A 25,231-nucleotide genomic window follows, 5' to 3' on the forward strand; every position below is an offset into this window, starting at 1 on the left:
TATGATGGCAGGCTGTAAATAAGGTTTGCCTCACAAATGGCTACAAGTTGGGTACAAGCTACTGTATCTACATCTGGTTTGTATACTACAAAACACACGGTATACATGTCATCATTACAGACAGAAATCCCAGACGTAGTATGTAGACGTTTCATTGAGAGGTTTTAACCACAAAAACCTCCAGAAAATTGAGGCAGGTAGACCCAGCTGTAACAACCAGGATTACGCACTTTTGGGCTGTGTGATTGCCCAACAACCCTGAGAGTACTCCCATATAAAAAATGTGAAGCCTGCTGAAAATGTGCATTTAAAACATGGAGTTGCTCTGGTTGTTGATACCAGTTTTGGGCTCTCTGATGTTTGCGGGAATCTCATGGACTCTACCCATCGACCAGAGTCAGCAGCTGAAGCCCGAGGATGTGGAGATGGCTGAGGTTTGTTTTGTGGGTAGATGGCTGTCTTGTAGTTTATATAAGAACCATATAATTTAGATTTAGATATCTCATGACTGTGACTGTTTTTGAGGAACCTAGTGAAGATATTAGTTTGTAACTATGCCTATATTTATGACGATTTATGCAGACGGACAATTTATGTGGATTTGATTTGGTTCCAGTATGAAGTCTTAGCTATTAATATCAAAAATTCATTTAAACTACAAATACTAAAGTGTAGTGATTATCACCTCATTTTGAGAGATAAACTGTCTACATTTATACGTATCAGTGAATTCAGCTTGCTTTATACTCATTTCTTTGCAACATGCATTTAGCAATTGAGGTCAATAGGTGATCTACCTCATATGCATTTATTAGAAACATTTTTTTTTTTTATTTATCAGAAAATGATTTGTAGAAATAGTGAACAGTCCGATGTCTTTGTATCAGAAAATGCATCTGCTGTAACCTCTCATCAGTCATACACTGCGTAGTGTGGCGCAGAAAACATATAAAACACCATTTATAGTATAAATACTTTTTGGCATCTCATATGAACATAGACTTAACCCTCCTCTCACAACAGGAGGTTCTATAACCTGAACCCCAGAAGCAGAGACAGAGTGTGAGTGAGACGGATTCGGTCCACGTCAGCCATGGAGGAGAAGATCAGAGAAATGCAAAACTTCTTTGGTCTGACAGAGACGGGACACCTGGACCCTCATACACTGGATGTGATGAGGGAGCCGAGGTGAGGTGTTCCAGATGTGGAAAACTTCAGCTTTTACCCTGAAAAGCCTAAATGGAAGAACCACACCATCACATACATGTGAGATGTTTTGCGTCGACTCAGAAACATTCATAGTTTTCTAATACATACTTTAATCATTCTGGTTTTTACTGATTACTGTAATATTGTAAAATGGTCATTTTCTCACATGTTGTTGGTCCATCTTTTACCGGCACACAGGATTGCTAAATACACTCCAGACATGAAGAATGGGGATGTGGCAAAGTCCTTTTGTTCAGCCCTGAAGATGTGGATCGATGCAGCACCACTGAGGTTCATAAAAGTCAGCCATGGCAAAGCTGATATAGTCTTCTCCTTCGCCCGCAGAAGTAAATCTGCAAATCACTTCTGAGGAGTTACAATGCCGCTTAAAATACACTCAACACTTATGTTAATTATGGTTAATCATGCCAAAAAAGATGGAGAAGATGGGATATTTTTGCAACAGTGTAAATCAGATTTTCCCGGAAACCCTGGTTCATTCACTCGTTCTGTTGTAGCTCATGGAGATTTCTCTCCGTTTGATGGACCCCGGGGTGAGCTGGCTCACGCCTTTCAGCCTGGAGAGGGGATGGAAGGAGACGTGCACTTTGATGAGGATGAAACATGGACGGCAGGGGGGCAAGGTTTGTCAGTCGGGATTTTATCTCAAACCTTGCTGACACTCACTTACTTTGCTCATTTGTCTGAATAAAAATCTTGAGTTATTGGTTTATTTATTGGTTTAAAATATACATAAAGGATACACTCTTAATTTCATGATATCTAGCTCTTGCTCTCAGATGCTTTGAATGCACTTACTGTTAGTCGCTTTGGATAAAAGCATCTACCAGATGAAATTGATGAAATATAAAAATTTGTTGCAGATTGTCAAAACTGTGCAATCTTAGTGCAGTATGTTTGTTGAATATGTAAATCAATGCTGCACCATGAGGGTGTGGCTCGAAGTGAAGCTCTCAAACCCAAAGACAGCAGTGTGGCAACAGTTTTCAGTGTAATCCTGTGCTAATTTACCTCTTAAAGTGACTAATTGGACACTGTTGCTGTATTTCAGGTTACAGCTTGTTTGCTGTTGCAGCTCATGAGTTCGGCCACTCACTGGGTTTGACTCACTCCAAGGACCCCTCTGCTATCATGTACCCCAATTACAGGCATCACAGCAGTACACAGTACTCTCTATCCAGAGATGATGTGCTTGGGATCCAAAAAAGTCCAGGTACATGTGGATGAGAACAACAGGGACATCCTGTTGGAGTCGCCTGAGAGAGGGCCGCAGCGGCACATATTTACCAAGCATCAGTTCTCATGTTGATGCCGCTTATGACATCCCTGCCAAAGGCGTGGCGTACATATTCACTGGTAGAGTAATGGGCAGTCTGCAAAGCATCACTTAGGCCTTGTCAGCATGACAAGGCTCGATTTCCAGTAGGAGAGCACAACGTTGAGCCCAAATTACAGCCTTGTGCAACTTAAGTGTTGCACTTCATGCAAGAGGCTCATTGAGTTTGGCAGTGCCTGTGGTATGTTGCTGTTTTTCATAGTGTCCCAAAATGCAGTGACATGGCTGTGTTTTTCCAGGTCATAAGTACTGGGTGGTTCAACAGCTTATGAGATGAGAAGTTGTGCCGGCTCCATCTACGAGTACGGCTTCTCCTCCAGAATCAGGCAGGTCGACGCTGCCGTGCATGTCAGTGAATATGGGAAAACAGTTTTCTTCACAGGAGATTTTTATTACAGTTACCCTTTTTTAAAGGCCAACTTGCTTCACATAAAAAAAAAAAAATCACATACAAGCAAATAAAAAAACAGGAGAAGTTACAGATGAAGTGAGAGAAAATATTCCAATATCAAACAGCCACCTAATGAGGCTTTTTCATGCTCATTCAGTTTCAATGCCATACTAAGCAAATTAATCTAGGGCTGCAGCTAATGATTATTTTCATCATCTATGAATCGATCAATCATTCTCTTGATTATTCTATGAAAGTTTTGGTCTATAAAATGTCAGAAAATAGTGAAAATGTCCCTCACAATTTCTTAAAGCCCCAGTGACGTCTTCAAACGTCTTCTTTTGACTAACAGTCCAGAACCAAAAGATTATCAGTTTATTGTAATGTGAGCGACAAAAAAAAGCAATCGAATATGAACATAGTGTCAAAATAATTCATTAATATGAACTAATATTAACTCAAAATTATTGGATACATTATCAACATCTCATCACATTGGGTAAATGAGCATGCATGAAATAACAGACATCAAAAGACGTTTGCACTCTAGCAGGTAACAATGTCCATACCCAAACGGGGAAAAAAATTCTAGTATGAACTGGATGAACAAAACAAGCGAATATGAATGATCCAACCTCAGGTATGATGAACGCAAGAGACGGATGGACCCGGGCTTCCCCAGACTCATCCAGACAGACTGGCCTGGAATCCCGAAGAGGGTCAACGCCGCCTTTAAGTTGCATGGTAAAGAAAACAGTGAAACACAGTTATGGTCATGAACTCTGTATAATGCGGACCTGAGCAACAGGATACAAATAGAATACAGCTGAAATAGAAGTTGTAATTTCTTGTTTTTACCGGGTTTAGGTGGTGGACGGGTGGGGCTTACCGCACTGGACACACTTTTATACTGAAAACACCACTTTTCACCAGTTTTAGAACAATGTGTTACTGAAGTAGAAATGTTCTATTTACAGCTGAACTTTGCTGTTCACATCTCAATTCAACATGAGGGGATAACACACTTGACATGCACACACAATTAACATATGACAAGAAATAGAGTCTTTTTTTAACTCTTTTATGTGTGATTTTCTGTTGACAGGTAGCATCTTCCTCCTCAGTGGGTTAAAATCCTGCCAGTTTCACTTCAGACAAAAGCGAGTGGTGAATATAATTCCAGCAAATTCTTGGCTGGGATGTAGATACAGCTGATACAGTGGTGGAGTGAGTTGAATTGTTAATGGGAATACATCTTGTGTATAGTCAAGAGAGAAATAAAAGGTCATATATAATAATAATATAATAATTATTGACATTATGTATTTGACTGAAATTATTACAGTTAAGACTTTTGAGGCATGTGTGTACCTGTATGTATGGTACAGAAGACTTTTAATGTGAAAATCAAGTGCAAGTGTATCATCAGGTGCATTAAAGGTCCCATATTTTATACTTTTCCTGTATTTTCTTTTAAGAGTCGATATCCATAAGAAGATATAATTGTGGTTTTAAGAACCAAAAACTATCTCAGTGTCACGGTGCGGGTAAAGGCTGGACCCAAATGCAGCCAACACATAGGGACCAATCCAAAAATGTTTATCAACTGAAGAACTTACAAAACGAGTGAACCAACAGAACAGGAAACCGAAGCACGAAGGCACACAAGGAACAATAACTGGAGACACAGGGGATACCACAGCCGCTCGAACAGGCAACATGAACAGACCGAGGACAAACCAGACATGAACAGCTGGGGGAATAACCAGACATGAACAGACGAACTGACACAGACAAAGGGGAGCACAATGACTATGTAGACGCAAGGGGGGCGAGAGTAATTGAACACAGTTGAAACACCTTAAGGCGGGGGCAGACAATCACCACACAGAAAAACAGGACCAAGACAGGAAGTAAAAACATTAAGACACACAAGGAAACCAACTACAAAATAAAACAGGAAGTGACAAAATCCAAACAAACTAACAAAAAGTGTCTGCCATGGCAAACCATGACACTCAGGTTGGATAGTGGGTTTAGCTGGGCTTGGGACATGGCTAGGGTGGTGATTGTTTTGTTGTGACATCACAAAATTACAGAAGTCCCGATTACTCATTTTAAGGCTCAGTTTAGCCTCAATCAGTGCTTAGAGATAAAGTCATGTAACGTTCGGTATCTGCAAACAGCACACTCATGTTTACCCACCAAACTGGACTGTGGTCAGCACACATCAGAAGGTTATCAAAAAGAGAACACTGAAAAAAAACAACAAATAGGTAAAGTAAGTCAATGTTTTTTTTTTGACAGATAATTTTGTTCATGTTTAAATTTGACAATCGGGATGAGGGGCAGATTGTAGGTGTATGTTCCTGTTTTCTACCAAAGACCATAATATAAAATGGGTCAAATTAAGCAGATCAGTCTCATTACATTGTGTGCTCCTTACTATTGCAGCTTAGTTTTGTATGGTATAAGCTGATAAAGCACATGCATCTACAGTATATTCACTCAAATATAATATACTACTCAAATGTGACAAATGATACAAAAATATCACACAACAAAGAAAATTGTAAATGTTTGGATAAAACCAAAAACATCTCACTAAAAGAAAAAGCAAGAAGACAACAGACCAAAATACAATCTAACTGCTTCACAGATGTTTCAAAGGTGAAGTTAAACTGATCGTATCTTCTCCTCCCACTGTGTTATCATTGGGGCCCCTCTTTACTCTCCTGCCCCTTCTGGCATTGGCTTGTTTTAACATTTACTGGAAAGCTCCTATTCAGCTTTTATCAGCAGGACACACATACCAAGCTGTCACGGCCGCATTTATAAGAGGAGAGTGGATGGTTGAGAAGAAAACATTTCAACAAGATGTCTCTCATTGATTTTTGGATAGTGTTGCTGGGTTGTTTGGCACTTTGTCAAGCTGCACCTACTGTTGCTCCAACGGTTTCACCAGAGGACGAAGACCTGGCTCAGGTATGTTCTGCATATATATATATATATATTAGCAGTGAGGAGCTATCAGAAGACATGGGTGAGACTAATAGATTTAAGGCTCAGATTGTGTATTCTGTATTTTGCTTAAACCCTGTTTCCCTTCTGTGTGTCAGGGATATCTTTCTCAGTTCTATGGTGATGTTGGGATGACAAACTCCTCAATGCGAAGCATCACCAATGACTCCTTCAACCAGGACCTGCAGGCCATGCAAGCTTTCTTTGGCCTGGAGGTATTTACGTCAGTCAATGAATCAAATATTCTATTTTCAACAGTGCTCATATCACCTGAGTGAGCATGTATGAAGAAAGAAAAGCTCATCTCAATTTCATGGATTAAAAAGATAAAACACATGAGACAGATCTCTAAAATATTGCTTTCTTGTAACGAAATATAATATGACTCCTAATAACTTAAGTACTGACAAGGGATACATCACAGGAATCATTAAGCAGACAGCAAAAATGACAACATGTTTCAAACTTCACTTTAAGCATCTCTATGTTGTTGTTACCTCATGTCATCGTCTGACCACTAGGTGACTGGCGTCTTGAATAAAGAGACTGTGGAGGTGATGAAAGCCCCGAGGTGTGGTGTGTCAGACATCAGCCGATATGGACACTTCTTTGGAAAACCCAAATGGAGGAAAAGGCTAATTACATACAGGTAAGTGAACCAGAGGAGGTTATAATATTGTCAGTAGTTACATAATTGTATTTCAGGTGGTTGAGAATTTAAACATGAACAACAACAATGAGGATGATAATGATGATAACCATATATGATTTGAACAGGATCACTCAGTACACTCCAGATCTGACCCAGAGTCAGGCTGATGCAACCATTGCTAAGGCTTTCCAGCTCTACAGTGATGTCATCCCACTGGACTTCAAACAGGTCTACACCGGCTCTGCGGACATCATGATCCTCTTCAAGGGCGGATGTGAGTCTGGATGAAATAAGAAGTTTTTAAACACGGTTGCAACCTCTGTCAGGAATAAATAAATAAAACAATAAAAAAGTCCAAATTTATCACCTTGTTTTACAGAAATCTGACCTTAGACACGTTATTTATCCTGATTATTTTTTCATCACTGATACCAGCTGATCTCTTGGTTTATGGGAATCCTTGTCTCTGGATGCAAGTACAGACTTGAACTCTAAAATTGTAGATTACATTATCTCCTTTGTGTTATTGCAGATCATGGAGACTTTTACCCTTTTGACGGATCGGGTGGAGTCTTGGCTCATGCTAACTCTCCTGGACAAGGTCAGGGAGGGGACACACATTTTGACGATGATGAAACCTGGACTCTTACCCAAAGAGGTAAATATACTCCACCATGTTATTTTAGTGAAGCTGAAGCTCCCCTGTCCACTGAGGAAGAAGTATAAAATCCATTCACGTTGTTATTGTTGTGTTCAGGTGTGAATCTGCTGTTGGTGGCGGCCCATGAGTTCGGCCACGCTCTGGGCCTGGATCACTCCAGGGACAGACGCGCGCTGATGTACCCCACATATCAATACGTCAACACAAACGGGTACAGGCTACCAGACGATGACAGGCGAGGGGTTCAAGCCCTTTATGGTAGGAAAAAAACAAGCTGAATTGTTGAACTTCAAATATGTCTTTATTTGCACCACATGACAGAAACCTCTATTCAACCACTAAACAAATTCCATGTGTTGCAGTTTGCAATTTGCAATTTACATTTCCATACAATGAACAGCAGAGGAATTGGAGCCATTTTATATTTAATGTGGGTTGTATACTTTACCGTCAGACTGATTTTAAACAAGAGCTTAAGGTCCTAAAAGTGCATCTTTTAGTTTATTTATGTCGTTGGTCGTTTGCTTTATGATGGCTGAAGATTATAGTTTAGTCACTCTTAATTTTGCCACTCCATCTCCCAGGAAGCCGTTCATCAGTGCCCACACCAGCACCAAAACCAAAACCACGTCCAGAGCCTGAACCAGAGCCTGAACCAGAGCCTGAACCAGAGCCAGAGGACCCAACGGAAAAACCAAACCCCCGAAATGAGCAGTGCAACCGCGGGCTGGTGTTTGACGCTGCTACCTCCATCCGGGGAGATCTGTTCTTCTTTAAAAATGGGTATATTCTGAAAGTATGATAATCAGTGTATTCATCTAGAACATGAGTCCTACATCTTTTTACATTTTAATTTAAATGCCTTACCAGATACTACTGGAGAAAAAGTTCAACCATCCAAGGAATCTCTTTGACTAGAGTGAACGCAAAATGGTCTAGGATCAATTATGTTGATGCTGCCTTTGAAGTCCCACACAGGGATGTGGTGTATCTGTTTGAAGGTAATTTTCAAACGGTTTTGTTCGGTTTGATTGTGGATTGTAGTGAATGCGATGAGTGCTGTGAAGCTGTACAAGAATAACCTGCAACTGTTTCTCTACAGGTAATCAATACTGGGGCATAAAGGCTTATGCAAAGACAATAATGTCAGGGTATCCAAAGTCTATCACCCACCTCGGCCTCCCCTCCTCGGTCAGTAAGGTTGATGCAGCTGTTTATGTGCCAACAACGAGAAAAACACTCATTTTTGTGAATAGCCAGTATTGGAGGTGAGCATTGGTCATGATCAGATTTTATTGTTATTCACGACATGTGCATATTGGTTTTTAGTGGATAAAAATGAAAATAACAGAGATGTTAACTGATCACTGAAACATTAATTGGGTATGGCTGAACACAAAAAGAGTAAGAGTAAGAGTGTCTCACTTTTCTCTCTTGCAGCTACGATGAGAGCAGAAACCAAATGGACTATGGATACCCAAGATATATCACGTGGGATTTCCCTGGCATCGGCTCCAAAGTAGATGCAGCCTTTGAGAATCTTGGTGAGAAATATTTATTCACATTTAACTCACTTCTTACTGGTCAAGAATCACCTTTGGTTAGAATGACAGAAACAAAAATCTGGCATTATATTGTAAGCTATACTAGTCATTATTTTTATATTGAAGGAGTAACTTTCAAACAAATGAATGCTAATATTACTCCATATCTGCTGGATGGATATAAGTTGTTTGTACTATAATGTGAATATTATGTATTTTATTGCACAAAATGTCCAAAAAATCTGTTAATTTGTCTGAAAGTTCAGCTGCATACTCGCATATAAAATGAATCTTCCCTCCCACAGGATATATTTATTTCTCAGATGGACCCAGACAGAGTGAGTACTACATGCCATACAAGAGGGTGATGCGTGTACTGCTCAACTACGGCTGGCTCAACTGTTACTGAGACACAACTGTCGAACTCCCTAAATGTAACTGCAGTTTGCATGCTTTCTTATGATGTGGGGAACAGTTCATAGAGACAGATGTTGTTTTGTAGTCTAACTACTGCTTGGCTGCTGACGTACAGCAGAGGCAAAGGTCAGTAAATGTTTATCATTTGATCAATTCTGTAAATAATCTTTGACCTGTTTGAAAATGCTTCTGATTCATGTATGGAACTTGCAAAGGAACATACTGATGGTCATTGTATTTGCTAAGACATGTTTGCACACTTTTGGGTGTAAAATAAGAGTTAAGACATCCCGGGATTACAAATAAAGGTCAAGATGGAGTTATGCAAAAGCTCCTCTGCAATTTCATTGTCCCTTTTAGCCATGATAGGGCTCAACATGCATGATTTTCTTATTTGAATACACTGTACTTTGGTTATGAAGTAGAAAAAAAGTAGACAAACAATTTAAGCCATTAGTTGCTCTTGATCATGTCTCAACTGTTATGTTGTGAAATAACCCTGTCTTTTCCCTGTATGCAGCAATTTTAGAATTAGGACCACAGGGTTTGTTTAGCCACATGAGAGGAGATCCAATATAGAAAGAGAGCTGAGTCACTACTGTTTCATGAACATGGATAAAATAAGGATTTTATAGTTTGTTGTGCACACACACAGTAGAATCCAGGTTGAAGCACACAACAAACTAAGGCCAAGGAGCTAACAGAGTGCAGCAGATACGATCAATGAGAGTGGGGGAGCTTTAAAGGGTTGGTTCACCAAAACAAGATATTTTCTCCCTTATCTGTAGTGGTACTCAGTTGTGCAGATAGTTTTAGATTCAATTTCCCAGGTTGTGACATATCTATCTCTGAGATTTCTGCAGCCACTCCAATGCAGTGAATTGAATTGTATTTGTGATGTCTTTACAGCATTACACAAGAGCAAAATCTCTTTCCAAAAACAATGTGTTCCCATACTCCAGATATAATCAGAACATGCTGTCAAAATGTATTATTTGGACAGTGGAAAGCTGAAAACTGTCCACAATGTTGCTGTTAAAACCCTACAAAGTAAATTCCAATCACCTCCACTGTATTAGATAGGAGGAAGGGGAAAAAAAACATTATCTCAAAACTCCAGCAGATAAAACTAACACTATCTGCATGGCTGCATAACAAGGGATACGTAAGAAAATACTTCTTTTGTTATTTGGGTGAACCAACAATTTAATTAGTAATGACCTTTGATGGTCTTACAAAAAGACTGTTGGACTGGAAATAACCATTTAAATCACATTTATGGGAAATCTAACCCTTTTACTGCCTGCCACCATGACAGAAATAGGCAATAATTCTAGTGTAATTTAGTTTAGAGATGTTAATTTCTCAGTACACAGAAAATGGGCCGAGTTTTTCCTCACTCGTGCATCTAAAGGACTCTGTATTTTACTGCAGGACAGTCCATCCTCAATGTAGGTGTGGCATATTTATGCTCTGCAAGATGTCCCTTTAATCTGTGTGTTGTTCGCACAATAAAACAACCACACAAACATTTAGGTCTGTCCCATATAGTGTAGGTCATTTTGTAGGTCAGTGACAAAAGATATGAAGAAAGTTATGATTTAGAAACACTGGTGGTGCCAGAAAAAGCAAAAACAGAAAATCAAAGTAAAGGGAATATGATTTGTTATTTTGACCTTACAGAAAGATTTTCAGATCATCATGCTATCAGTACACCTGCAGCTGGTCGAACATAAGCACAGGTGCATTGTGAATAGAGATCTATGGCTACATACAGTGGTTATCAAAACTCCACAGGTATGTATCATTCACACCAACACCTTGACAGAGAAACACAAATCATCCTTTAAAGAGGGAATTAACAGAAGCAGTTAAAGTACTCAGATGTGAGGTATTAGAAGACAAAATACACCACAGTGAAAGGGTGTTTAGAAATGATGTAGAAAAGAGTTGCAGTTGAGAAAAATTTGAATGTCTAAATTAAATCTGGGCACAAATTATATCGTCTGAGGAAAGACAGAAAAAGAAAAGAAAAAAACCCAAAACTTTTCTAATTGTGATCTCGCTTCAAAAACAAATTTAACCGGATATCCGGTAAAAGTACCCTCGGTAAAAAATGTCCGATGGAAACCACTGCCTTTAGTTTCTTTGTCGATCCCTTCGTAATCGACATTTTTCTTTATTATTTCTTTATTTTTTTTTTTTACTGTAGATAGTTTCGTTTTGAAACATATTACTGAAATTATTTGTTTTGTGCACAGCTCCACAGTATCACGATAGTTCCGACGGATTCTGCTGCTAGCTGGTTAACGTTAGCCTTTAGCTTCTCTGTATGTAAACAATGCGATGAAGGCGACTGAAAGTTCCGGTTGACACACGGAAACAAACAGTCCGGAGCACGAACTGAAAGAAGTGGGCTTGTTGGTTTGCTGCAGTTTAATTGAGGTGTGTGTGTGTGTTTGCTTCTACATAACCTTTGCTCTTGTGTTTTATGTTATCAGCAGCTGTGTGCACTTAGCAAGTCTTAGCTCCACTGTATAAGCAGGTTTCTGGTTTGAGTGCCTTGCTTACAGTCTTCTTGTTGCCAATATTGTTCTAGCTGAGTGTATGATGTGTCTGCAGACAGAAAGATGAGCTGGGTTGTAAATTTCTCATTGACGTTTCTTCTCTCCTCTGGGCAGAGGCTTGTCCTTGTCTCCTATGGAGTCACTCAACACGTTTGAATCTGAGATGGAGGCTGATGGACAGGGGAACTACTCTCTGTTTCCTGCTCTGGACAGCATTGCAAGTCTGTCTGGGACTGCAGAAACACTGGAGAGGTTGTACAAAATAATTTCATTTTAAAACATATGAAAATCTTTAGCTGGTGGGAATCAAATCTAAAAAAAAATCTGTTTTAATACCACCTGTCTCCTAACTAGCAGCAGAGAAGGGCTTTGCCTGGATGTGTCTGCTCACATCATTTGATATCAAGCAATTGCACAAGTTATTGAATTCAAAACATACAAACAATACCTTCCTTAGTTTCCTGGTACAGCTCTACTCTTTTTACTAAAATATAAATGAGTATGTGATCTAAAATTTTTATATTTTATTGCTAATGATTTTGAAAGTGCCAGTAAATGAAATAATGTTTCACTTGATGATACTGAACTTCTTCTATTTGCAGTGAGCCACCCAGTGAAATTGCAGAGAAACCAAACCTCACATGGCTCGATGCTGCACAGGTGTCTGTCATTTATGCTTATATTTCATTGTGGTGTTATTATATTAATATTTACTATGATCAACTGCTGTAAGTTAGTAAGTGTGTTTTGTCTTAAACTTTCTCTTGTGTAGATCGTCTTGGAGGAGGCAGGACGTCCCATGCACATAAAGGAGATTAAACAGAGAATCATCGACAGGGGACTTGTTCAATCCAAGTACAGCAATCCTTTCAAATTTCTATACATCTTTTTACCCATGTGCTCACATGTCAAATGCTTATCATGTTGCTCTCCCCTTGGCAGTGCAAAATCGAGTCTGGAGGCTGTCATGTACCGTGAGGTAAGGAGGGTGTTTAAAACTCAGCCTGACAGCAACCTCTGCTGTTGAGTATAATAACTTGCACCTCCATTCAGCATCTGTGTTTGTTCAGTTAATACAGTCCAAGCATCGTCTGTATTTCTTTTACTATTTTTTTCTTGCTCCATGTTTTTCCATCCTGCTTCTTTGACCTTATTTCACTATTTTAAAGAGGAGCACTGCTGTAATCACAACAAAGGATTCCCTGTGCTCACATGCACAAGCGTTGAACCAGCTGTTATCTAATAATGATGGAATTAATCTAAATTGGGAGTCAGATTTGGCTTTTCCAACCCCGTGCATTTGGCCTCAGTCTCACATATGTTTCAGACACAAAAAGGCAGCAGGAGATTCAAGAGGATTGAGAACAGAAACGGAGTCTTTGCACTGCTGGTGAGTTAACTGGGATACTAATGGCAATTTCACACAAACCCTGAATATGTTATGGTATACTGAAAAAGAATTGACCTTTTATGCCAGGTTATTTGTCATGGATAAATACTCAGGCATTACTGTTCACACAAGACCTAGGCCCAGAACTATAGTTGGATACACATCACTGCCTGGTATAATTGTACCACATAGAAAGAATTTATTGATATTGAAATTTTCATTTCAGTATCATTAAAATTGGGATACGAAGTGTTTTTGCAGTGAAGATGTAGATGCGATAGTTTCTGTTTATTTCCTAAACAGAATAGAAATTATTTCATTATTTTAATTTCTTTATTTTTAACGAGCTCATGCACATTTTGTTTTCACGAACGTTCATTGTTTGTCATACAGCAATTTATGTGCAAGCTACATCAGTGTTAATTTTTCATCTACATTTTGGTCAGTATTCCCATCCACCCTCCTGAAGACAACACAAGCTCAGGCCTCAGGTACTTACCGGCACACATGAATAGATCTCTGTCTTTCTCTCCCCTCCTCTGCCTCCAGACCGATGAGGAGCGGCAGCAGGCCCTGCAGGCCTTCACTGCCCAGTCTTTCCTCAGCTCTCCGCAGCAGAACACCATCAGCGGTTCTGGCTCAGGGGCCTCGGCAGCTGCCTTCCCATCCCCCACCGGTTCCTCAGAGCATAAGGCCAAGATGAAGAGAGGTTCACGAAAAAATCAGAATGAGAAGTACCGACTCAAGTACCTCAGGCTGCGCAAAGCAGCCCGTGCAATGATATTTGTGAGTGAATGATTGATTAATATAAAGATGTAACTAGTTACTGTAGGTTTTCTTTCACATCTTGCATATATGGAATGATATTTGTGACTAATTTTTAAGCTATTACTGGGAAAACAGTTGAAGCTTCATACAATTTCAGTTACTCTTAGGAACAGTTCAGATACGCGGCTCGTTACTGATCAGTGTTGGAATACTGCTGTGCCCACAGGAGAATGCAGCTCTCTGTGATGAGGTCGCTCACTTAGAAGAGAAGTTTCTGAGAGCAAAGGAGGAGCGAAGGTGAGTGGACATGCCCCAGCTATGTTTATGATTCCCATAATGTTCTTAAAAAAAAAAAAAAAAAAAGTGCTATTGGCCATCTGGTTTGTTCAGCAAGGACCCACCCCAGTCATCCCGCTTTGTCCTCTTTTGTTATTCTTCTATACTGTATGATGGATGTGCCATATGGTGAAGTTTTATGACGATTTTTGTTTTTTTGCACATTTATTTTAATTTCCAGGTTTTTACTGAAGTCGTTGTTGCAGTACCAGTCGTTGTCAGAGGGGGAAATACTACCTACACCCACCTCTAGCTCTCATCCACCTGTGCCGCCTGTGGCATTAACCTCAGGCCCTGCAGGGGCTTCAGGCCTGTCTGGGGGGCATAACATGGCGTCAGTGGTGTCGACAGGGGAAGAGGGACCTCTTAAGAAACCAAAGAAGGAAAGGAAAGAGCGAGGAAGGGAGAATGGAAAGGAGGAGAGTGAGTGCTATGGTCACGTATTGATAATATGATATATAGATATGATATATATATATATATATATATATATATATATATATATATATATATATATATGATAATAGAGGGAATTTGAATGGTTTGCATTCACCTTTCGAGACAGTTGGCCAATCATTTTATTGCCTCGTGTGTTCAGTGCCAAAGAAGATGTCTAAGAAGAGAAAGCTAGCAGACGGGTCTCGGAAGCTGGTGCAGCCCATCCCTCTGGACTCATCTGGTCGTCCCGTCTTTCCCATCGTACTGGGAGGTTTAACGATCTACAGTCTGGGAGAGGTCAGTGCTTTTTTTCTTGCCATGGTACAGTTATTGTAAACCTCTGAACTGAAGTCCTCTTGCTCTGACAACTTAAACAGGCCATCCCGAGTGTAGACTGATGGTTAAAAAAAAAAAAAAATCTACTGCTCTCCAGATAATCACAGACAGAATGTTGTTCCATGACGAGTGTGCCATCTACCCAGTGGGCTTCTGCAGCACACGAGTCTTTGCCAGCATGAAAAACCCTGACCAGCAGTGCCTCTACACCTGCCAAATCAAGGATGGAGGAACAGGTCCACAGGTAAACACACACAGTTGTGATTGTTGTCAGTTTTGCCAAATATCCATCATCATTCTTCTGAACCTTGCAAATGCATGTTAATACAAGTATTTATGAAAATAGTAAATGGCTCAGATCAAACACACACTACATTGGCGATCAAGTTGTATTTTTGTCCAGTTTGAAATGGACATATTTTACTGACAGTCACACAACATGGTTGCTGCAGGTTTTTTTCCAACATTTTCAACATTGTCCCCCCAGTTTGAGATTGTGCCTGAAGAAGATCCTCAAAACGCCATCGTGGCCTCCTCTGCCCTGACGTGCCACTCCAACCTACTGAAGGCCATCGCATCTGTCAGGTACAAGACCTTCACCACAAAGGCTTGGATTAAATTGAATTTGTTCATCTGCATAAATTACACAGCAGACATGTACAGGTTTTGTGTTCTCGGGTTGTGGTGTTAGTCTAGCAAATGTCCACCAGAAAATGATGTGTCACTTTTAATTTAATTGTGTACTCATTCAACATGTCCATCTCCTAGTTCCAAGTCAGTGGCGCCCATCGTGCCTTCAGGAGCAGACTTCTTTGGCTTCTCTCACCCCACCATCCAGAATCTCATCCAGAGTTGTCCAGGAGCACGTAAATGTACCAAGTAAGTTCACTCTTATTACTGAATGTTGACTATCAATTACATTACACAACATCCACACTCTTTTCTAACTTGCAGATTATCATTTTAGAATAAGAATGATATTTGTTTTTCGTTTTTTTTACAACATTTTAGACTTTCGTTTTTGTTTAAGGGGAAAAGCAGAAGACGTGTGTGTAGTAAAGTCTGGACCGTTCTGCTTCTGTGTCCAGTGTACGTGTTTGTTACTAAAACAACAAACAACTGTTGCTGTCAATACAGGTTAAGTTTTCTAAAACATGCAAGACCAACTTCTTCAGCTCGCTGGGACCCAAGACTGCATCACTTGCTGTCTCAGCCATAATTTGTAATTTATTTGTAATGGTAATATACACAGACAGACCTCTGCATTTTCAACATCTGCATTGGTCGTGCAACTTTGGGAATCCCATGAAATGTAGGGAAGTGTCTCCCAGACCATAAGGGCCCATAAAGGAATTTCGTAGATCAGTCATAGTAATTATTTACAGACTGAAACATATTTTCGAACCTGTTGTTCCCTGTTTCATGATTAAGATAAAGATGTTTCTGAAACCAAACTATTGGATCATTTAAAACAGGAGCAAGGAAAACAAGAAACTGGAAAACACTGCCAAGCCAGGACAAAGTAACTATGCAGAGAAATTGTGCAGTGAATTTATGTTTTATTAGAACCATATCATCTTGTATTAATAATTTTACCTTGTTCATTTAGCTACAGATGGATTCGTTTTGAGGTGTGTCGCCCTGGTGACGGCCAGGTTCCTCACAGCCTATCGGAGGACGATGCCTCTGTCAACTTTGAGGCCTACCAGAGACACCAGGGCTTTGATGAGAACATCAAGACGGAGCACATCACAGGTTGCTTCAATACAAGTTTACAAGTGTATATTAAACCTGGTGTGTCATTCAAACATACAGGGACAGGGTAGCATCTAGGTTAAACAGCTGGGATTACTGTATAGTCAGAAGGTTACAGGCAAGCAAATGAGAAACCGTGTCTTGTTCTTCAATAACTGCTGTCAAAATGTCTCAGCTCAATGTTGCTCAATGTTGCTCAATGTTGCTCAATGTTGCTCTGCTCTGTGGCAATAACACAACTAACCTCAACAACTGCTTCACCAGGCCTGTGTGGGAAATAATATAAAAATAAGTGTACTTCCCCATAGGAGTGACAGGATGTTAGTATGAGCCTTTCAAAGTAAAAGTCTGTGCAATTATATCACAGTATTTCCTATTTTTTGTAATTTCTTGCATTTTCTAATGCTGGCAGTCATCACACTTCATCACATTGACAGTGTCTGTTCTTCTGTTTTCCCACCTGGCTTTCCTCAGGACAGACACCGCAGTCTCCTAGCTCCTCTCATCAGCATCACCTGACCTCCCCCAACATGAAGCCCTCTACGTCATACTTCAGCCCCTGATTCTGACAGCACTGGTGAAATCAAAGCCTCACCTGATCCTAATCCTTGTTAACGGTCTTATTTACAAGGCATCAAATTTTTCCTGGTTAAATTATTCTTGAAATGGTGGCATAACAACTCAAATTTATGCTATTTATTATATGTCATCTTCCTAACCAGCCCCAGACAGCATCACTGCGGATGAGTGCTAGCATGGTTGATGATATGCTGAATGTGGTAGATGAATTAGATCTGTGCTTAACATGCTAACCCAACACCACTATATTGAAAATTACATTCTTTACTGTATGTATAAGCGAGTCCTACTTGACAATATATTTAAGATGTAAATTGTATGAGCTTGTTTTTCCACTAGTTGGGGATTACACAGGAAAAACAGAATAAGGTTAGTATGCGCTCCATGTACACATTTTGGTGGATGGCACACTATTGCATTGGTATTTAACTGTTGGTACCCTATTTAAAGTTTCACAATTGAAAAAAAATTCTATATCATGTTTGGATGAATCAATAATTTCATTGCATTTCATTCAGTTTTTCTGTTTTACCAATGCAAAAGCTCTGGCTTTGAATGTAAACATCCACAAAAACTTATTTGCTGATTTGTCATTTATTTGTGTCAAATGTCAAAAGGACTTATTTGAATCAGAGTTTTGATAAAATAAAAATACATCCGTCACACTTTTCTACATTCATACAATCCAGCAATTTATTGGCAGTGGTTCTAACAGCATAGATTTTATACAGTGCATATGGACTTAATAAAAAAAAAAATAAAAGATTGAAATATCCCATTTACATAAATATTCAGACCCCTCACTTAGTTCTTGGTTAAAGTACCTTTGGCTTCAAGTCTTCTTCAGAATGATCCTACTAGCTTGGCACACCTTTCTTTTCGAAGTTTCTCCCATTCTTCTTGGCAGAATCGTTCAAGTCCAACCAGGTTGGATGGGGAGCGTCGGTGCACAGCCGCTTTCAGGTCTCTCCAGAGATGTTCTATTGGGTTCAGGTCCAGCCTGTGAGCCAGAGCACTCTGGAAAAGGTTTTCACTCAGGATTGCTTTATACTTTTCTGCATCCATCTTTCCCTCTATCCTGACTACTCTCCCAGTCCTTGTCGAAGAAAAACATCCCCACATCATGATGCTGCCACTGCCGTGTTTTACTGTAGGGTTGGTTGTAATGAGGTGATGCTCAGTGCCTGGTTTCCTCCACACACGCCGTTGGGAATTGTGGCTAAATAGTTCATTCTTCGTTTCATCAGACCAGAGGATTTTGTTTCTCATGGTTTCGCTGGCTGGCCAGATTTAGGAAGATTGTTGGTGGTTCCAAATCTCTTCCATTTGAGAATGATGGAGGCTACCGTGCTCTTGACCACTTTCGATGCTGCAGAAATTTTCTTGTATCCTTCCCAGATCGGTGTCTTGACAAAATCCTGTCTCACAGGTCTATGGACAATTCCTTCGACCTCATGGCTTGGTTTTCACTCTGACATACGCCATCAACCGTGAGACCTTCTATAGACAGGTGCGTGCCTTTCCTAATTATGTCCAATTAGGCACAGGTGGACTCCAGTCAAGTTGTAGAAGCATCTCAAGGACCACTGATAGAAGTAAGATGCAGCAGAGCTCAATTGCAAGTGTCATGACAAAGGGTCTGAATATTTATGTAAATGGCACATTAAAGTCTTTTATTTTTTAAAAATGAATTGAATCCATTTTAAAAAGTGTCTGAAACCTTTCTGAATGCACTGTAAAGGATAAAGTGTAACCACATTATACATTCCTGTTTAGTCCAGTGTCCAGACTAATCTTTTGAATAAATCTAACACGATGGTGAGTCTCCTACCGCACGGTATCTGTCCAATCTGCTCATTTGACCTGAATGACCAAATGTGTGTGTTTTTTTTTAAAATCACATTGTCTTCTTGCAGTTTCTGCTTCAGTAGCTTTTCCAAATGTTTCCTTTATCTGGGTAGCGGTTGAAAATAAAAGGAGGGGCAGGTAAAATCCCACTGGCGCTGTAGATTGGACAGGCTTTAAAGTCACAGGGCCAATCCCTCCATGCATATCGAACAGCAGCTACTTCATCGCTGGGTGGACACAAGCTGGCAGATAACTGGACAGTGGTTGGACCCCATTGTGTGATGGGAGCTGGAACCCAGAAGGACTTAGGCCCACATGGAGCTTGAATCCCAGAGCAGCAGATCTTTATTAAAAAAAAAAGGTGGACACAAGAGGGTCCAATTATTTACAGAGCAAGAAATTAGTTTGTCTTGGAAATGGTCAGACAAACTTCAGGTACAACACATGCCGTTTAATAGTGATCAGTTCATGTGCAGCTAAAGCAGTATGACCTAAATGATGTGTGATTACACATACTATTTAGGCCAACGTGTTAACTTTGTTTTACTGCGGGTGCCTATGGGACAGAAATCTTAATTCACACTGACTCCACCATTTCCAGCCTTACCTCAAAGATGTCTTTAGAGTATGTGACAGAGACAGACTGGTTGAAGGTAATGTTGACATACATTCGCGAGGACAGGATTTGACTGGGGAAAGGTCCAAGGAAGGACACGTCCTTTTCATTATAAGCCACTGCCCTTGCTCCCAGTGTCAGTCTGTAAGCTACATCCTGCTTGTCCCGGGGATGGATCCTGATACACAAAAACAGAAAAGAAACCAGTCTGTAAGAACAGATGGGTAGCTTGAAAGTTAAATACAAAAGCAGGTCACATCATCACATTTGTATACTTTTAATAAAGAAAAACAGCAGAGAAGCAGTTTCCCTGTTGGTTTATGGTGCATCAAGAAAGTCTGTTGATGTTAGATATGCCAGGGACTTTCCGTGTCTTGGCAGCATATCAGGGGCAAGTCCATGAAACACTTAATAGATGTTTATAAGGATCTTAAATCTATCCAAAGACTAACTGGAAGACAGAGCGGAAAGGTTTGAACAGGTGTCATCTGAGCTCTTTCCTCGTGCCAGATCCTTACGTGCCATAGGGTGATGTTATATCTGGTAAATCCAGAGCCACAGCCATGAAAGTTCGCTGCATCCGTGGATTCGGGACAAAGCCAACGTCTGCCGTCTGGTGCCAGCGGATGTTCGGAAAGCCGTCATCTGTGGAGTCTTTTTTGTAGGTGGACAGCTGCACGTAAAGGCAAGAAAGAAAAACATGGATCAGATCTACAATAATCCAAATGATATATACAAAGGCTGTCTTACTTTATCCACAGCATCTTGTCTTTTTTGGGGGGCACCGAAGTGAGAAATTTTTTAATTTTATACAGTGCCTTCAAAAAAAGTGCACATTAAAACTTGCACTATAATAAATGTTTCTTTTTTTGTCTTATTATCTGTAGTATTAGCGAAATACATAAAATAACTTACCTGGACAAACCCAAAGGGGAAATCAATAGCCGTCTGCCCCTCTGAGCCCTGGTGAAATGCCATCCTCCAGTCATCAATCATAGCAGGGAAGGAACAATTGTACTTGTCCTGATGATAGTCTGCATTCTCCTCACCTGAAAGTGTGAAAAACCTTATAGATACATGTGGTGTATTTGGCTTTAGAGAGCATACCTGTACCTGTGATACCTGTGCGGGTAGTCGTACCTTGGTACCAGATGGCTCCTTTGATGGTCATGTTGAGCATTGGGTGGATCATTGCATTCCACAAGACAGAATTCCTGTCTTTGGGACTGGGGGATTGTAAGATGCAGACAGTAGCAGCAGTGCGGTTAATGCAAGTTAGCGCTTCTTGCTTATCACACACCAGAAAAGTTAATACACTTGCCTGTGAGCAGAATTACCAGGCTGCAGGTTAGCTGAATAGTGTTGTCTTCATATCTTTACCTCTCTCTAGTTCGCTGTAGTCCACACTGCTGCAGCGCTCTTGGCGATGACCAGGCTTCAACAGGTGTGCCTCCCCAACAAGACTCCACCAGTCCAATGGGGTACTTCAGAAACTCGTACATGTAACGTCCAAAGAGCCAGCACACTGCAGAAAAGTCAGCCAGACTCCCTGGAAATACACCTGCCTATTAATCAACCAATCAATAAACTGCAAGTTGGTGGTAGCACACACATAAACAAGTAGCATCATGGTTGATACATGTTGTGACCGTAACTAAACAGTAGCTCCGCTTTAGGAACACCGTGCAGTTGTTATTACACACCTCAGTTGCAGTTTAATACCCCTGACCAAAACCTTTAGCTGCAATTAAGTCTTTGAATAATTATGTGAATAAATAAATAAATAAATCATTGTCTCACTTGCTGTGGGCACAGTCCAGGGAAGTTCCACTTGAATCAGATCAGTCTGCTCAGTTTCACTCAGGTTCAAAGCTGCCATGAAAATCCTCACATGAGGATACTTCGCTGCGAGGGCCAGCTCCTCTGATGCATTGAAAATCTATTGGGGAAATCACTTGAGAGTTCATTAAACAATGAAATATGAATAAATACATACATATCAAATAGAACATTATTTTTGTCTAGAATGCCCCCTGCCATAAACATGTTTGTCCATTTTTTCTGACCATGAGAGCTAAGGTAGAACTTTTTTCTCCATGTCAGAGATCTGGTTAGTCATCTTTCTGGCGCTGATAATATCCTTCGAAACCAATTATGTTGCACTAAACCAGGAATAAAGTAAATTTAATTCAGACTAACCTTCTATGTTTTGTGGACAATATAATCAAAAGGGTTTTGATTCAAGAGTCAACCCTTACGACAGACTTCTATAGCACATTTACTGTGTTAGCTTGATTTAGCTCATCAGAAAGACAGTCAGGTGTTCATGTAGCTCAGCTTACCTGGGATGTTTTGAAGTACATGTTGCTCTGTCCTCCACACAACCAAACATCTCCAAACCACACATCCTTCAGAGTGGCCATGCTGCTCTGAGTGGCTGCTTTCACACTGTAGGGACCACCAGCTTTGACAGGGTCAAGGGTGACTCGCCAGATACCTTTATATGAAATAAATACTATTTAAAAAAAACTGTTAATAAAAGAAAATACGTGGAGACAGATTTACAACGCATTTCATTTATTGGGACACGAGATATGCTCTAGAAAAAGGTGGATGCACATCAGTCCTGATATGTTATATGCAGTGATAGAATTAACAGCAGATGGGTTTCCAAAACCAAATAAGTTTTAAAACAAAAGTGGGGTCTCTGCCATATCTGCTCCTGTCAGGATCACTTAGTGTGGCCTCTGTTTCCATCAGCACCCTGCAGATGTCAGGATAAACTTCCCGTCTGACAGCAACTGGCTGTACTTACCTTTTGTCACATTGACTGGTGAGGTTTTCTGTTTTATCGGTCCTGACAAGGAGACAGTGACCTGTGCACCCTCAGGGCCGTAACCCCACAGCACAGCTCTCTCTGGAGACTTCTGCAGCACCATGTGGTCTCCATAATAGGAGGCAAAGCGCAGGTTCACACCTACACACAAGGACAATTGTATTATTCCCTTTACTGGAATGCTTTTACAAATGCCATTAGAAATAAACAAAAAATATAAGTATTATTAACTTCAGTTCCACAATCGTACACACATTTTGGCACAGTGTTACTCACCAGAGGTGTCAACACAAGGTAAAAGTATGAAAACAACACACAGTGTTATTGCCATGACAATAAGACAACCGACGTTAGCAAAAAGCTGAAAGGTTCTGTCAGACCAATTCATGGCCGTTCGCTGACATACTCACTAACAGTCAGACAACTCAGAAACTGACTAACATCCCCGTGATTTCTGAGGGAGGAACATTATTTGTTCCTGGTACGTCATCTGGGCGCAGCTGACCGTCAACCTTCAAAATAAAAGCATGCAAAATGAAATGAATATTTAAGAAATATTTTAATTTGTCACTTCTGACATTTAATCAATATTTTACTGGAATACACATTTACCATTATATGTTTTCATGGGGAAGCCAGAATCCACCTCAGGCCAGAACCACAACCAGCAAGAAATGATAAGTCATGCATATCAAATTAGGGTCATAATGATTTTGAACTTGTAGAGTGATGTTCACAAATAATTCCAGTGTTTCTAGTTGTAAACCAACCCTTGTAAACCTGTAAAAAAAAAAATCTGTGTGAGTAATTCAAGTTTCTACATGTGAAAAAAATGTGATTATGTCAAAGAGATTTGTTAAAAAGCGTTAGCATTTTTCTTTTTTCTTTATTGGTGAAAAAACAGGGACAAACAAAAATTGTAAAATGTCAAAAATGTCATTAAATGCACATTTACAGGGACCTTTTTTGTATAGTTTATGTTTGCATGATGAGTTTCATTTATTCTTTCTGAATAAACATCTTTTATAAATATATAACACTGAGTGAAATGTCTCAACATGAACATGTTATTATCTATGTTAATATTTAGCTAAATTTTAAGTAATCTCTCTATAATGTCTTATAACATTGTATATGGAGAAGTGCTAGTTGCCGTTTCATTTATTCCACTTAACAAAACAAAATTATATAATAAATAAGATGTAATAAAAAAAATGTAATGGTGGAGTCTCATCTTATTATACAACCCTGTTTCAAATGATAAATACATGAACCTTGAAACCTTTCTTTTACTTATTTAGTATTAATTGTGCATTATGACATATTCCTTACTATTACCACCTGTAAGAGATGAGTTGGCTGTTCCAGTGACTGTACAGGACAAATGATAACTGCCAACTGAGTATAGCCTACATGTATAAAATAACAATTATGCTGTAAACAGCAAATGGACCGAATGATTACAATAATTTCAATGGTAAAGAAATGACACTAGTTATCTCTTTACAGTTTGGATGGGTATGTAATATTGTTTATTTACAATGCATCTTCATCAGTATGGAATGTCAGAACCCTGTCAGCTAACCAGCTACTAAAATCATTTCATTCTTCAGCTTCCTGCCCTTATAACAATAGTTGTTTACATGGTAGGTTTGGCATATGTTTATATTTTTTTGCTAAATAGTGGCAGAATTTTTCCTCTGGAACCACATATTTGATGAGTCAGCTGATACCGAACTTTTCAGTAACAAAATAAAAGAGACTGAATCTTCCTTCTAGCTGCAGAGTTGTATTGTAATGCTCAGTGGTTTTATTAACCTGAGTAACACCTGAGTCATTTATTAATAAAACAAAAAAATAAATTATAATGCAGCTGCAAGCAATGGAAATAGGCCTAAAGTTTTATAGTAATTTAAGAGAGGATTTTTCATTTTGCTGAATAAAACTGTTTTGTAGTGTTACACTTCGTCTATGTTATTTGTCCTGCAGGTGTTTTGTTCTACTATTTGATGGCTCTTATTATTTGTTCTTATCATTTGCTGAAACTCAGCTCAGAGATGGTACTGCACACTGCAGATACTGCTGGTCTTGGTGCACTGCTGTTCAGTGATTACCACTTCAGGTACTGGAACACAGTATATTGAAAAGAGTCTACAGACACTGTGCCTGCAGGGTTTGGCAAAGCAGTCACTGTTGTTAATTTGTTTTCTTTTCTTGTGAATTCATGTCTCATTCATTCATAATAAAAATAAAAAAAAAAACACAATTTTTGCTGGATTTTGATTCGCTGGAAACTAATAAATTCTACACATAGGGAATAAATGTTATAAAACAAATCTTTAAATGATTCATATTGCGCCGATACAAATCATCGTAGCAGTCTAATTAAACATAATAAAAATCGCACAAAAATTATAGGTGTGCGTGCGCTGCCCTCTAGTGGTCCAGGAAGCAGCTACATAAGACATAATCAGGGTGAGGAACTTAAATCCAAAAAAACTTTCAAATCC

At 39.6% G+C, this 25,231-nt stretch overlaps 2 protein-coding genes and 1 long non-coding RNA gene across 4 annotated transcripts; 1 reads left to right on the plus strand and 2 right to left on the minus strand.

Moving 5' to 3' along the window:
- The first annotated feature begins 1,084 nt into the window (after positions 1-1,084).
- Positions 1,085-18,105, plus strand: tbrg1 (transforming growth factor beta regulator 1). Its single transcript, XM_056374330.1, is given in 32 exon segments — positions 1,085-1,266; positions 1,408-1,556; positions 1,728-1,853; positions 2,282-2,431; positions 2,434-2,586; positions 2,806-2,834; positions 2,837-2,961; positions 3,595-3,701; positions 5,890-5,942; positions 6,077-6,193; positions 6,500-6,627; positions 6,756-6,904; positions 7,163-7,288; positions 7,388-7,549; positions 7,876-8,074; positions 8,162-8,292; positions 8,394-8,559; positions 8,732-8,835; positions 9,832-9,843; positions 11,936-12,086; positions 12,434-12,479; positions 12,592-12,674; positions 12,762-12,798; positions 13,759-13,995; positions 14,204-14,274; positions 14,495-14,736; positions 14,912-15,048; positions 15,185-15,331; positions 15,575-15,672; positions 15,856-15,966; positions 16,697-16,842; positions 17,317-18,105. Coding segments are annotated over 32 exon segments (3,954 nt in total). The 5' UTR covers positions 1,085-1,093; the 3' UTR covers positions 17,406-18,105.
- On the minus strand, positions 2,945-6,574 carry LOC130167835 (uncharacterized). Its single transcript, XR_008827326.1, has 3 exons — positions 6,476-6,574; positions 5,163-5,212; positions 2,945-3,687 (listed from the first exon to the last, which is right to left on the minus strand). It is a non-coding gene; the product is annotated as an uncharacterized LOC130167835 (long non-coding RNA).
- siae (sialic acid acetylesterase) lies at positions 17,997-23,187 on the minus strand. Of its 2 annotated transcripts, none has more exons than XM_056374333.1 (10): positions 22,998-23,187; positions 22,701-22,862; positions 22,228-22,382; positions 21,686-21,824; positions 21,266-21,434; positions 21,026-21,111; positions 20,801-20,934; positions 20,404-20,558; positions 19,877-20,063; positions 17,997-19,612 (listed from the first exon to the last, which is right to left on the minus strand). In XM_056374333.1, exons 1-10 carry the CDS (start codon positions 23,107-23,109, stop codon positions 19,346-19,348), a joined length of 1,566 nt encoding a protein of 521 aa, XP_056230308.1. In that variant the 5' UTR covers positions 23,110-23,187; the 3' UTR covers positions 17,997-19,345. The 2 variants fall into 2 exon arrangements, with proteins under 2 accessions (XP_056230308.1, XP_056230307.1); XM_056374332.1 differs by having other exon boundaries at positions 21,266-21,446.
- Between the last annotated feature and the right edge of the window lie 2,044 nt (positions 23,188-25,231).

The sequence above is a fragment of the Seriola aureovittata genome, chromosome 4, assembly GCF_021018895.1.
Source record: "Seriola aureovittata isolate HTS-2021-v1 ecotype China chromosome 4, ASM2101889v1, whole genome shotgun sequence".
Lineage (NCBI taxonomy): Eukaryota > Metazoa > Chordata > Actinopteri > Carangiformes > Carangidae > Seriola > Seriola aureovittata.